We start from the raw sequence: 13,988 nt of genomic DNA on the forward strand, positions 1-13,988 counted from the left end.
CTCCAGAAAGGTACTCTATGAACACAGACCCCACTGTGTTCTTGAAGACAAGTCCTTCCCACTTTTGCCAATAACTTTCTGAGTGGCAGCAAACTTTAAGAGTCCTCTTTCTTACCTTGGAAATTGTAGTCTCTGGGGTCTAGGTGTCTGCTGCTCCCTGCTTCTCTCCAAGCTTACTTTTCTGGTCTTGCCTGACATACACACCCTGTGGCCTCTAAGAACCTCTCCACTGACCTGAATGTGTTACAGTGCTCCCCATGGGAAAAGCAACCTCCTCCCCTCCAGCCAGTATGTTCTATCGCATTCAATCTCTCCATCAAGAAATGCAACAAAGAAAATCACAATTATTAACAAAAAACCCAAACGATAGACAAAAAAAACCCACCCCCTCAAAAAAAAAAACAGTGCAAAATAAACACTGCTAGCAACCTTTCAAAAGGTAATCATTATCATTCTTTATAATCAAAATGAAATAACTGTGACAAACTGAAAGACAAACAGCATACAGTCACTTTTGGTCATGTATCTGACACACTCTGAGGAAACATGAAAAAAAACAATAGCCACATAATGAGTATAAAGCTGACAGTCACTGACCACTTGAGAGAAGAATTACCAGTTTTGAAGTGCCACCTACCTAGAAAATTAATGAAATTTATGCTTGTCATCCTTGTGGAGCAGGACAAACAGTCACAAGGCAAAACCAAAGATGAACAACTGAGACAGTGGTAAAATATACAAGGTCCCACTTTCCAAATGGCTGTATAAGCATTATGTTCCAGTTCACTTAACATGCCATGACAGCAAATATATGCAAATATATATTAAATCATAATATTCAATTTAAGTAACATAATTTGGATACATTTACACTATTTAGAGTTGTATATTATCATCGGAACTAGAAAGCAAGACCATGGGGGTGAGGAGAAGGTAGTTCAACTAAGATAAGACCACAGGTGTAATAGGGAGAAAAGCTGGGGAAGAAAGACCAGGAACCTGCCCCTGGAGGTAACAGGTTAAGAATATACAGCAGCTTTCCTCCACATCTACAGTACCTTCATACTGGAAATGACCACTCAGTTTTCCCTACCTAAGAATTTTAAAAAGAAAAGGGAAACACATGTGGACCATTCAAGAGCAACATGAGCAGGCTCATGAGTTTTGAAGACTTTGTTTTCTATATTGCATTCAATAATTAACCACTTTGATATAAGACAATACTCTCATGGAATTAAAGGAAGCTCTTTTTTCCTTCTGCATTCCATTACTGTTTGCAATGCATGCATAACACATCTATGCTTCATTTTGCTCACTGCATGCCTTTACGATGCCAGCAGCTTTTGCTTGTATAGTCCATAAAAGAGCACAGGTCACTTTACAGACTAAACAGAAATGTATTTTTTAAATTACCATTGTCATGCTAAATATGACTAAGAGAAGGCACCAAAGAATTGAAATGGATAGTGAGGAAAGAAAAATTGTTTTCATCTAATTGGCACTTCTTACAAACATGGTATCTATTTTTGATTCAGTGAAAATTTGTTTTAGTTAAAAATTAAGAAACTCTGATACAGTTGTCTAATCTAACAGGCTTTTAATTTCTCTAACATTTTCTCAAACTCACTTTTTGGCCTGGAAGTTCTTGATTTGGACTCAAAGTTCTGGAGAAAGTATGACCTGACTAAAAACCCTCTCTTTTCACAACTAGATCAACATAACCAAATCTACATTTTCTCTTCTAATAACCACTTTCTCAAAAAAAAGCATTCCAGCTATTTTTCCTAAAAATATATTCTCTTTGAGAAGAATCCAAGCCTCGTGATAAAACTAACTGAATTTTTTTCTGTGATGAAGAAACTTGCTTTTGTACATTTTCATGTTTTGCAAACTTTACTTCAGATAATACTTTGCAACTAGGAAAATTATGATGGCTTTCACAAAAGTAGTTGTTGTAAAGCATGCAAGAAGAAACAGCAGAGCCATTAACTTCAACATACCGTGTAAACATATTTCCATCAACTATTGCTACAGCATAATGGAACATAAAAGAATGCATTTCTACACCACATGGACATATTTCTGGAGGAAAACAAGCTCTTCAGAGGACACAAACTGAAAAGAAGTGTCTCATCTAGCCTGTGAACAGGTGAGAATGAAGCAGAGAGGCAAGGCTTTTCTACTGGAAACATACTTCTCTAGAAAAATTCACAGATTGTTGTTAAGTTTTGAAGAGTGTAGAGTAAGTTTATTGTGAGAAGACAGAAAAAACAGGCCTGCGACTATAGGATTTTTAAGTTTTATATAGTATACATCTTCTGTATAAAGAAATAGTCCTTAAGGGTCTTTAATACTTTCCAGGTTCTTTCTGAAGACAGCTGAGACAAGACTTGACAGAAAAACACTTAGGCCAGACCACATTATAACTTAGGCAGAGATCTGTGACATCTCTCCAGCTCCCTTTATTATCTCTCTTTTAAAAGGTCTTGTAAGAAGCAGAAAAGGAGAAAAAACATGAGATATTATAACATCTGGTCAATTAATTATAAGAACAAAAGAAAGTAATTTGAGGGAGTACTACAGATGGCAGAGGCAATATACAAAAAGGAATAGCTTCAGACATAAAGGAGTGTTTCAGCTCACTCAACTATGTTACTTTGAAACATTCCAGGAGGCCAAACAACTAAGTCCAAAACCAGCCTTCTGGATGTAGTAGCCAGCAAATATGCACAATCTATTCAGGGATTTCTCAAAGTTAGTCTTACACATTTTAACTATGTTCCCAGCACTATTTCTCAAAATATAATTCCAGATGTACAGCCCCAGATATATGAAGTTAAAGCACTCAGGTGTAAAAAGGGCTTTAGAGATTTATTTGGTTTATCCTAATGAATACTGACACGGACTTTAATGTTAATACATGCAAACTAACTTAAGACTGGATGGTCTAGATTCCTGAAAATATCTGGAACCTGTGACTAGCAGTACAGACAACAGGGGTTTTGATTATCAATCAAAACACAGGAGAATGACATACACAATTAAATAAAGATTGTAAAGGAAGTAACAAACAAAAAAGCAGACAAGATGTTAGGACATACAGAAAGAAGACTGAACAATAACATCATTGTACTGCAAAGAGCAGTGGTGAATTTTTTTTCCAGAACTATGAAGAATACTGAAAAATTAAGTATTCAGAAGAGAAAAATCATAGAAGAGTAAGGCTATAGCAAGAGTAGGAGGAATGACTGAGATTATTCCATTGGTTTTTTTTTTTTTCCCAGACATTCAAACTACTAACTTAAAGTATTTTATCACGGTAATTTACAGAATTAAGCTAAACTGTGCACTCTGCATTATACCTTCCTTATTTATCCATGTGTATATCATGGAACCTTTATTTACACTTCTGCTTCATTGGCTGACCTCCAGGCTAAAAAAAGTTCACTTTCAAAAAGAAAGCTTTTTTTTTTAAGAAAAAGAAAAAAATTTACAAGATATATTCTGCTAGTTATCTGAAAACTAGTTTAAGAAAGTGAGCTGAAGTGCTAAATCAAGTTAAAGCATTTCACTTTGCAGACAGGCAAATTTAAGTGATCAGATACATGCCACAATTTTCTAATCAGCAACCTCACAGTAAGAGTTCAGTCTCCTCACCGATTCAAACTACCACAGCCTGCCTTACATAGATGGTGGCCTCTTTAGAACACTATTTTTTCAGAAAGCCCACAAACCCCTAATTTTAAGTAGGCAAAATATTTTGCTGAGTTCATACAATAGTTTCGTGGATTTATAGTTCAGAATGTAAACAAACCGGCATACAAACCTTCTGAAACAGACTTTGAGACTATAAAGACTATCACAGCGTAATTCAGCATACTATACCAGTTTCTCAAAAAAAGAAAGCAGTATTTTCAGCGATGTTTATAACCTTAATTTGCAAATCCAGACATTTTGCATAAATTTGTATTACCATTTCTTCCATACTCTGCATGTTTTTCAAAAGTCAAGTTTATTCAACTATCATTTCTGATGATGCTAGGACACATCTTCAACTACACATATAGTAAAAGCAATTTAAGAACTCTTTGAAATATTTCAGTCACTCCACTGAATGCTATCTTAAGGTTTTTTATCAGGCAGTTTTTTGTCACCTTGTTTTCTGCAAGTCACTATACTAGAGAGTGTGAGTTGCAAAACTGAGAGGAATTAAATTGAGCTGATTACCATGCAATTAATCTATAACATTTTAATGAGTGCTGCTTTTGTGTTCTCCTATGTGCCTTGTGTAGCCTTGTTCTCATGTTTTTAACTGCAAGACCACCATGAACTCAAAACTATTATTAAAAGCACAGTTTAAAAATCAGCTAAGACATCAGTTATTCAAGAGCCACTAATAAAAACATTGATTTAGTAACACCTAACTCATCCGATGTATGAAAGCAACACTACAGATTAGAGTTTGAAGCATTGACATCCATGCCCCTTCCCCAAAACATAATTCAGCTGATTGTGAGACTTTATTCAAAGTATTCTCTAAGTATTTTTTAAAGTAATTCTATTTTGCTAGCTATCCTCACCACTAGATTTATCTTCTCCTGTAAGCTTGCTTCGTAGTTCATCAAAATACTTTTTAAAACCAGTATCTAAAATGTTCAATACATAGAATCATAGAATAGTTAGGACTGGAAAGGACCTCAAGATCATCTAGTTCCAACCCCCCTGCCATGGGCAGGGACACCTCACACTAAACCATGCCATCCAAGGCTCTGTCCACCCTGGCCTTTAACACTGCCACAGATGGAGCATTTACAGCTTCCTCAGGCAACCCTTTCCAGGGAGCCTCACCACTCTTACAGTAAAGAACTTCTTCCTTATATCCAATCTAAACTTCCCCTGATTAAGTTTTAACCTCTTACCCCTTGTCCTGTCACTACAGTCCCTAATGAGGAGTCCCTCCCCAGCATCCCTACAAGTCCCCTTCAGATACTGGAAGGCTGCTATGAGGTCTCCATGCAGCCTTCTCTTCTCCAGGCTGAACAGCCCCAACATTCTCAGCCTGTCTTCATATGGGAGGTGCTCCAGTCCCCTGATCATCCTCGTGGCCCTCCTCTGGACTTGTTCTAACAGTTCCATGTCCTTTTTATGTTGAGCACACCAGAACTGCACACAATACTCCAAGTGAGGTCTCACAAGAGCAGAGTAGAGGGGCAGGATCACCTCCTTTGACCTGCTGGTCATGCTCCTTTTGATGCAGGCCAGAATATGGCTGATTTTAGGGCTGTGAGTGCACATTGCAGCTGGCACATGTTCATTTTCTCATTGACCAACACCCCCAAGTCCTTCTCTGCAGGACTACCATGGATTTCCTTTTTGCCCAACCTGTAGCTGTGCCTGGGATTGCTCCAATCCAAGTGTAGGACCTTGCACTTGGCATGGTTAAACTTCATAAGGCTGGCATCAGCCCACCACATAAGCGTAACAAGGTCCCTCTGGATGGCATTCCTTTCCTCTAGTGTTATCAACTGAAACACACAGCTTGGTGTCATTGGCAAACTTGCTGAGGGCACACTCAATCCCACTGTCCGTGTCAGCGACAAAGATGTTGAACCAACAGACCAGTCCCAACACTGATCCCTGAGGGACACCACTCGTTACCAGTCTCCAGCTGGACATTGGGCTGTTGACCACAACTCTTTGCTTGCAGCCATCCATCCAGTTCTTTATCCACCGAGTGGTCCACCTATCAAATTGATGTCTCTCCAGTTTAGAGACAATGATGTTGTGCGCGACAGTGTCAGACACTTTGCATAAGTCCAGGTAGATGATGTCAGCTGCTCTACCCCTGTCCATCATAGAAGGCCACCAAATTGGTCAGGCAGGATTTCCTCTTAGTGAAGCCATGCTGGCTGTCACCAAGCACCTTATTGTTTTAAATTTGCCTTAACATGGTTTCCAGGGGAATCTGTTCCAAGATCCTGCCAGGCACAGAGGTGAGACTGACTGGTCTGTAAGTCCCTGGGTCATCCACTTTCCCCTTCTTGAAAATGGGGGTTGCATTTCTTTTTTTCCAGTTGTTAGGAACTCCACCTGACTGCCATGATTTTTCAAATATGATGGACAGTGCCTTAGCAACTTAATTCGCCAGCTCCTTCAGGACCCACGGATGGATTTCATCAGATCCCATCATTGACTTGTGCACATTCAGGTTAAGATGGTCTTGAACCTAATCTTCCCTACACTAGGCCTAAGGTCTTCATTCTCACAGTCCCTCCATCTGCTTTCCAAGACTTAGGTGGTGTGGTAGGAGCATTTGCCAATGAAGACTGAGGTAAAGAAGTCGTTAAGAACCTCAGCCTTCTCCAAATCCAAGGTCATAATTTATTTCTAAGTATTTCATTTTACATAAAGTCAAATTAGTTATAAGGTACACTACTGCAATTCACCATCAAGTATAAAACCAATAAATAAATCCACATACAGTTGACACAGAGTTATATTTTCAATAATATCAGTATCTCTTTGAAAAGGAAGCACATTATAATAAAGCATTCTATGATTTAATGAAGAAAAAAAAAGTTTAATTAATTATGAAGGTATATGCTGCTCCCATCTCTTATTTCCAGTGCTAGACCATAACATTAGTGTTTTTCAAGTGCTTAAAAACACCTCATATCCAACTGAATTAACATGTCCAAAAATAATGAATATGTATGTGATGAAGCTAATAGTGCTTTTAATATATAAGAACATTTTAATGTTCCATTTCTGAAGATTAATTGAGAGGTAATGATAACTGTAATCTCTCACTTGTATCAAGATACTGTCAGTTCTCAGTTAAGCAAATCTAGTCCAGTTCAGACACTTGAAAATGCTCATGTCAAAGTTTTACTGGCATCTACATACATGTTATGAAACAATTTATCACACATTTCTCTGTAGCATGGTACCAAAGACATTAAAAAAAAAAGGCAGCATGAAAAAAAGAAAACCTCTCCCTGATTTCACCTAGAGCTTGATCAAATTAATTGCCTATTCAACGTGAGTGTGAAGTACTGTCCACAATTATAAGACCAGAAAATTCAAAGCAGCAAGGTGATTTCTTTCTCGCTATTAGGCCAGTGAACACAACTGCACCTACAGGTCTAAAAATGTAAAATTACAGAAGGCATATGCAACCCTGACTAAACCCTAGTATTTGTATTCAAGCTTAATTATCCTTGTAATTTATTTTTTTCATTTTATTAATCCATTCTGCATGTTTTTTAATTCCTTACCCTGCCCTAGATCCAAACTTTATCTTTCTCCTGTCACTCTTCATACATAAACAATATACGGTCACAGCTCCTATTTCACTGAGGTAGTAAATATGAGAAATACTCATATTATGCATGAAAATGGAGCTGACCCCAGCCATTACGGTTTACTGAAACCCAAGGATCTTTGTTCCATTATTAAGCCTGCCAGAAAAACATATGCAGCAAGTTAACACAAACCATTTCATGCGCAAGTTCTATTTATAAAGTAATTTTTCCACCCTAGCTACCCAGAGTAATATATATTTTGTCATCATAGATACAAGTACTGCTTTCTCTCAAACAATGAAATGAAAAACAAGAGATGGCATCTTTACCACATAATACAGATGACCAAGTTTTATAACTCAAAAATTGCCAAGTTAGGGAAAGAACTTAATGTACATTTGATTCAGCTATGTGCAACTAAAATAATCAACCACAAAAACATGTCCCTGAAAGTTACCAAGGTTATTCTTTCAGGAAAAGTAGAAAATAGGTTATTTTTAAATTGAAATACAAGAGATCATTGAGGTTAAAAAACCCAAACATCCGAACAAAACCAAAAAACAAAAACCAATTCATATTCACTGCTCAATTTATTTACCTTTACCTGCTTGTAAGAAGAAAAAAGAACCAAAATTATCTCTTCCTATGTGACAAATCCAAATAAAATGGGAACTATATCATACTTTAAAGAAGGCTTTACATTAATTATAGTGTTCACGACCTTCAGCCGTATAATACATTTGAAAAAATACTCATTCCAATTCTCTATGCAGCAGCATTTATAATTAAGCACTTCTAGTTCAAATACCATCACATTACCTCACTGAGTTACTTTCAGATTGCTGAATGATTTGAAAAAAATTACTTTAGGGACACAGCAATAGCTCAAAATAAAACTAGTTTTTGAATCACAAATCCTCTTGCCTCCCTTCCTCATCCTATAATCAAAACCAGAGGGAAAAAAAAAGCTGTCTTTTTAAAATTGAAACCATTAATAACAATGTTGGCTAACTGAATGGGTGCCAAGCTGAGATAAACTGACATTTGAAAACAAAACAGACCCTTTTTAGCTTTTATGTTACAACACATATATTAGAGAATTAGAGGGATAGAGTCTTTATAATTTGCACAAGAGATAACGACTTTAACAAAAGTACTTCTTAGATGCAATAAAGGAGGTGGCATTTGTTATTTTGGTTAAGTATTTAAAATTAGAATTATTTTAAAATAAAACAAACATATGTGTTATAAAATGGTTTTACCAAAATGCAGTATTCTTCAGCCAGCTCTACATTTTTTTAGCTCTTAGGAAAATATACTGTTAAATTTTGAAAAGAATTATATGCTTCTAATAGACTTCCATATTTAAGTATTTCACAACATTAGATGAAAAGCTACTTACTTTTCATGCCTAATCAGATTATCTCAGAAAACGAAAAGAAAGAGTAACTTCCTGTGTAAACTTTTTTAAAAAGTAACAATAGTACAGATAGTGTACCTATGTCTCTATTTTATATTTTAGTCAATATTCCCAGTAATCATGTAATTTCAAGTTTCAGCTATCAAATTCAACAATGACTCTGAACCACCAAACACAGCAAGATAAACAGGTGTAAAATCAAGAGACATTCTCACTCTTCAAAAGCAGAAGAGTGAAGAAACCAGAAACACAGGGTCAACAACTACTGGAGAAAGCATCACTGCATACACTGCATAACAACAGTAACAAATAGTGAGTAAAGACTATGATTTCTCCATTAATAGGAAGTTAGTTACTTTAATCATACCTTTATCTGCTGTCTTCTAAGCATTGCAAGTTCCCTCATATCTCGGAATGGCTGTAGTAAGTACTGGTAAAGCTCTGTGGTAGCTTCTGCAAGATTACCGTAGGCTTCATCTTCCATTTGATACAGTTCAAGCAGCTCTACCATGCTTTCAGTGTTCTTATGTCTTTCCAGAAGCTGTAGAAAAAGTGTCAATTTTAATTAATGTATTAAAACATTCTTGCTAAAAGTGAGTTGTTTAAAAAACTTTTTTTTTCCTGTCCTCTTGCAGTATACTCCCCCTCCCACAAAATCAGCAAACAAAATCTTAACCTCCACCCACATCTTGAGCTTAGCTAGTCAAGTATGAGTACATCTCTGATAACCTGAACTCAAGATGTGCAGCACTCCTTTTGATCTTTTAATTCAAAAAAAATCCCTGGGAAGTATTAAATACAAGTACAAAGCTCAAAAAGCAACCTAGTACTAGAATATGGTAACGTGGTAATCAATATGCCACTTCCCATGTTTCTCACTTTCAGGTGTCAGGGGTAAACAGAGGAAGGAGTGATAGGAAAGAAGACATAAGCAATGTCACCTTTTGATAATCTTGGGGGTTTGTGGGCTTTTTGCCTGTCTGTACTTTGGACCAACACAGTCCCATTACTTAGGTACAGCTCCACACATATAGAGAAGAATCTATATGAAACAAAACAGTGATCTGCATTTCTGGTAATTTTGCCTTCTGGTTTATGTTTTTAGCCTATACAGTTTAGACATTAAATTTCAAATGAGATTATTATCTAAGGAAATTATCTAAGTATGACACACTAAAAAAATCCCCAAACAAATAAACAAAAACACTCTTAAAATAATTTATGGTTTAATTCATATAAGAAAACACAACATCATCAAAATCTGTCCATTCCTTCCATTAGTTGTTATGAAGCAAAAAAAATCATGTATCTGTGCAAATTTGATACACTGTATGTTTTTAATTTAGATGCTTCTTTTGCGTGGACTTGGAGCATTTGCCTGGGCAGACCTCACATGCTGGTGGAAATCTTTTACCATTTCTGAAAAAATATTCAATCATTTAACAAAAATTAATCTCATACAGAATTATGGAGTACTTGATGTATTTACAAAGACAAGACTATATGAAATTAATTCCCTTCTTACACAATCTTCAAACTTAAAAAAGTCTCTTGTCCTTTATATATCATCTCAAAAGCATATATTCACAGTCCAAGTTTATTAAAACCTAACCTAAATTAGGTCCAATGTGGAAAAGCACACAGTATCTTCTACTTTGGAGCAGATTCTCTTGGAAGGCATGCTAGGGCACATGAAAAACAACAAGGTGTTTGGTGACAGCCAGCATGGCTTCACTAAGAGGAAATCCTGCCTGACCAACTTGGTGGCCTTCTATGACAGGGCTATGGAACTGATGGACAGGGGTGGAGCAGTTGATGTCATCTACCTGGACTTATGCAAAGTGTCTGACACTGTCCCACACACCATCCTTGTCTCTAAATTGGAGAGACACCAGTCTGATAGGTGGACCACTCAGTGCATAAAGAACTGGCTGGATGGTCGCACGCAAAGAGTTGTGGTCAACAGCCCAATGTCCAGCTTGAGACTGGTAACGAGTGGTGTCCCTCAGGGATCAGTGTTGGGACTGGTCTTGTTCAACAGCTTTGTCGGTGACATGGGCAGTGGAATTGAGTGCGCCCTCAGCAAGATTGCCAATGACACCAAGCTGTGTAGTTCAGTTGATATGCTGGATGGAAGGAATGCTATCCAGAGGGGCCTTGATACGCTTATGAGGTGGGCTGATGCCAACCTCATGAAGTTTAACCATGCCAAGTGCAAGGTCCTACACCTGGGTCAGGGCAATCCCAGGCACAGCTACAGGTTGGGCAGAAAGGAAATCCATGGTAGTCCTGCGGAGAAGGACTTGGGGGTGTTGGTCAATGAGAAAATGGACATGAGCAGACAGTGTGTGCTTGCAGCCCAGAAAGCCAACCGCATCCTGGCCTGCATCAAAAGAAGCATGACCAGCAGGTCAAAGGAGGTGATCCTGCCCCTCTACTCTGCTCTTGTGAGACCTCACTTGCAGTATTGTGTGCAGTTCTGGTGTCCTCAACATAAAAAGGACATGGAATTGTTGGAACAAGTCCAGAGGAGGGCCACGAGGATGATCAGGAGGCTGGAGCACCTCCCATATGAAGACAGCTGAGAAAGTTGGGGCTGTTCAGCCTGGAGAAGAGAACGCTGAGTGGGGACCTCATAGCAGCCTTCCAGTATCTGAAGCAGGCTTATAGTGATGCTGGAGAGGGACTCTTCATTAGGGACTGTAGTGATAGGACAAGGGGTAAGAGGTTAAAACTTAAACAGGGGAGGTTCAGATTGGATCTAAGGAAGAAATTCTGTATTGTTAGGGTAGTGAGGTACTGGAATATGTTGCCCAGGGAGTTTGTGAATGCTCCATCCCTGGCAGTGTTCAAGGCCAGGTTGGACGAAGCCTTGGGTGACATGGTTTAGTGTGAGGTGTCCCTGCCCATGGCAGGGGGGTTGGAACTTGATGATCTTTAGATCCTTTCCAACCCTAACTATTCTATGATTCTATTTGTTCATTCAAGTTGGATGCCAAGCCTATATGAAGTTCTCAGTATACCCAACTGCATCAAGTATCACAAGTGGAAAACAAAAAAAAGGAACTGCTGATCAGAAATTGAAGCTTTGGTCAACAGTCCTTTGACATCTGGTTCATTTATACCCCAGGACAGTCAACAGAAATGTTGATTACCATATCTTCTACTCAGTTTGCTCCATTACATTTATATTACTATGCTGTATTTCAGTTACGCAACAAGGTATGAAAAATTGTCTTTCTTCACAATGTAAAGTTCACTTCTGAAGACCCCTGTAACTTGGGCTCCCTTTGAAACATTACAGGTCAACCAAGATTAGAGAGAGGATGCAGAGGAGAAAGTAGAACAGCTCGCTCTACTTTTATTTGTATGTTCAGCACTAAAATAATGGTCAGATGACAAGCCAGGAAGAGCTCTCCATCAACAAGGCTTAGTCAAGATGAAAGGTCTGGGAAAAATGTGTAAAACAGATCTGACATTCCTCAGTAGCATGAGACCATTTGTTGTATTATCTGAACAACTTCACTTAGGAAATTGTTTCTACTGCAAAGTCATTTGTAATGCCCTTTTGCTGTCTTCCAGCAGCACATAGTATTCTGTGGCATTTGTCACTCAGATTACTGGGTGGCATATTGAGGCTTGCAGTCTAAAACTAACATTTTATGAACATACAGAGCTAAACACACATAACAACCTGCAAGCAGAGGGACATAAGTCACTCAAGATGCCCTTGGTGTGAGCCCTAAATCCCTATGGATTTCATGCACTATTCCAGTTCATTTGCTGTTTTAAACACACAGGCATCTTTCTCCTCAGCATTTCTTTCTTGTTACTAGTGTCTATAAACAGAGTTGCCATTTCAAGCCTTCTCCTACTTTCCCTTGTGGTACCAGAAAACCCTCTTGCAGTCCAAATGTTGTAATCATCCGTCTGTCAAGGTACTGAAAAACCAAATCTTTCTTCTCAAGGCACCCAATGCAAGAAGGGTCTCTATTATTAGCAGCAGCTCTACAGTACACACTAATGTTCACTTCTTTTCGCTGCTCAGGCTATTAATATATTACTGAAGAAATTCACACCTTTAATTCATCATGAAGCCCTACTCTTCTAACTGGGATACAAATTCTAGAGGGCAACAAAAAAATAAGATTCACAGAATGGTAACAATTCAAAAGATCATTAAGACCATCCAATTCCAACCCCCTTCACACTAAACCATGTCATCCAAGGCTCTGTGCAACTTGGCCTTGAACACTGCCACAGATGGAGCATTTACCCCTTCTTTGGGCAATCTGTTCCAGTGCCTCACCACCTTCACAGTACAGAATTTCATCCTTACACCTAATCTGAACTTTCCCTCTTTAAGTTTAAACCCACAGCCCTTGTTCTATCACTACCATCCCTAATGAAGAGTTCCTCTCCAGCATCCTTCTAAGCTCCCTTCAGATACTGGAAGGCCGCTATGAGGTCTCCATGCAGCCCTCTCTCCTCCAGGCTGAACAGCCCCAACTTTTTCAGTCTGTTTTCACATGGGACATGCTCCACTCCCCTTTTATCATCCGCATGGCCCTCCTCTGGACTTGTTTCAACAGCTCCATATCCTTTTCATGAGGACACCAGAGCTGGATGCTGTACTCCAAGCTGCGTTTCATGAGAGCAGAGATATGATTCCCATGAGTTGACCTCAGAGTGAAATTGATTATATCACTTTTTTCTTCCCACCAAATGTTCACCTTTGTTTTCATTAAAGAACATTTTCTCCTCAGCAGAGTGTGTATCTGGCCTGTGTCCCAACACTGCAAACCTTACACAGAAGGGTTTTAAGAGCAGCATTGTAATACCTGCTAAATAAATGTATTCATTGTATGCAAATATTATTTTATTGAGACAGCTATTGGTAGAGAGGCAGGATCACCTCCTTCAACCTGCTGGTCATGCTTCTTTTGATGCAGCCCAGGATAAGGTTGGCTATATGGGCTATGAGCGCACACTGAAGCTGGCTCATGTTCAGTTTCCCACCAACTAACACCCCCGAGTCATTTTCTGCAAGGCTGCTCTGAATTTCTTCTTTGCCCAACCTGTAGCTGTGCCTGGGATTGTCCCGACCCAAGTGTAGGACCTTGCACTTCACTTTGTTGAACTTCACAAGGTTGACACTGGCCCACCTCTCAAGCGTGTCAAGAAGAAACTTATTAATCTCATTCCAGGAACAGAACAATATAATGTAGGGCATTCTTTTTCCTTTACAGGCCATTTTTAAGGCC

At 38.5% G+C, this 13,988-nt stretch overlaps 1 protein-coding gene across 2 annotated transcripts in view; it reads right to left on the minus strand.

The window, feature by feature from the left end:
- JMY (junction mediating and regulatory protein, p53 cofactor) overlaps positions 1-13,988 on the minus strand; it is a 69,681-nt gene that overhangs the window by 37,533 nt on the left and 18,160 nt on the right. For both annotated transcript variants that reach the window (XR_004550547.1, XM_034072790.1), the window contains exon 2: positions 9,092-9,265. Coding sequence is in view for 1 of the 2 variants with exons in the window: in XM_034072790.1 (XP_033928681.1) it covers positions 9,092-9,265 (174 nt within the window). In the remaining variant the exon portion in view is untranslated. The remainder of the gene's footprint in view (positions 1-9,091; positions 9,266-13,988) is intronic.

The sequence above is a fragment of the Melopsittacus undulatus genome, chromosome Z, assembly GCF_012275295.1.
Source record: "Melopsittacus undulatus isolate bMelUnd1 chromosome Z, bMelUnd1.mat.Z, whole genome shotgun sequence".
In the NCBI taxonomy this organism is placed as follows: Eukaryota; Metazoa; Chordata; class Aves; order Psittaciformes; family Psittaculidae; genus Melopsittacus; species Melopsittacus undulatus.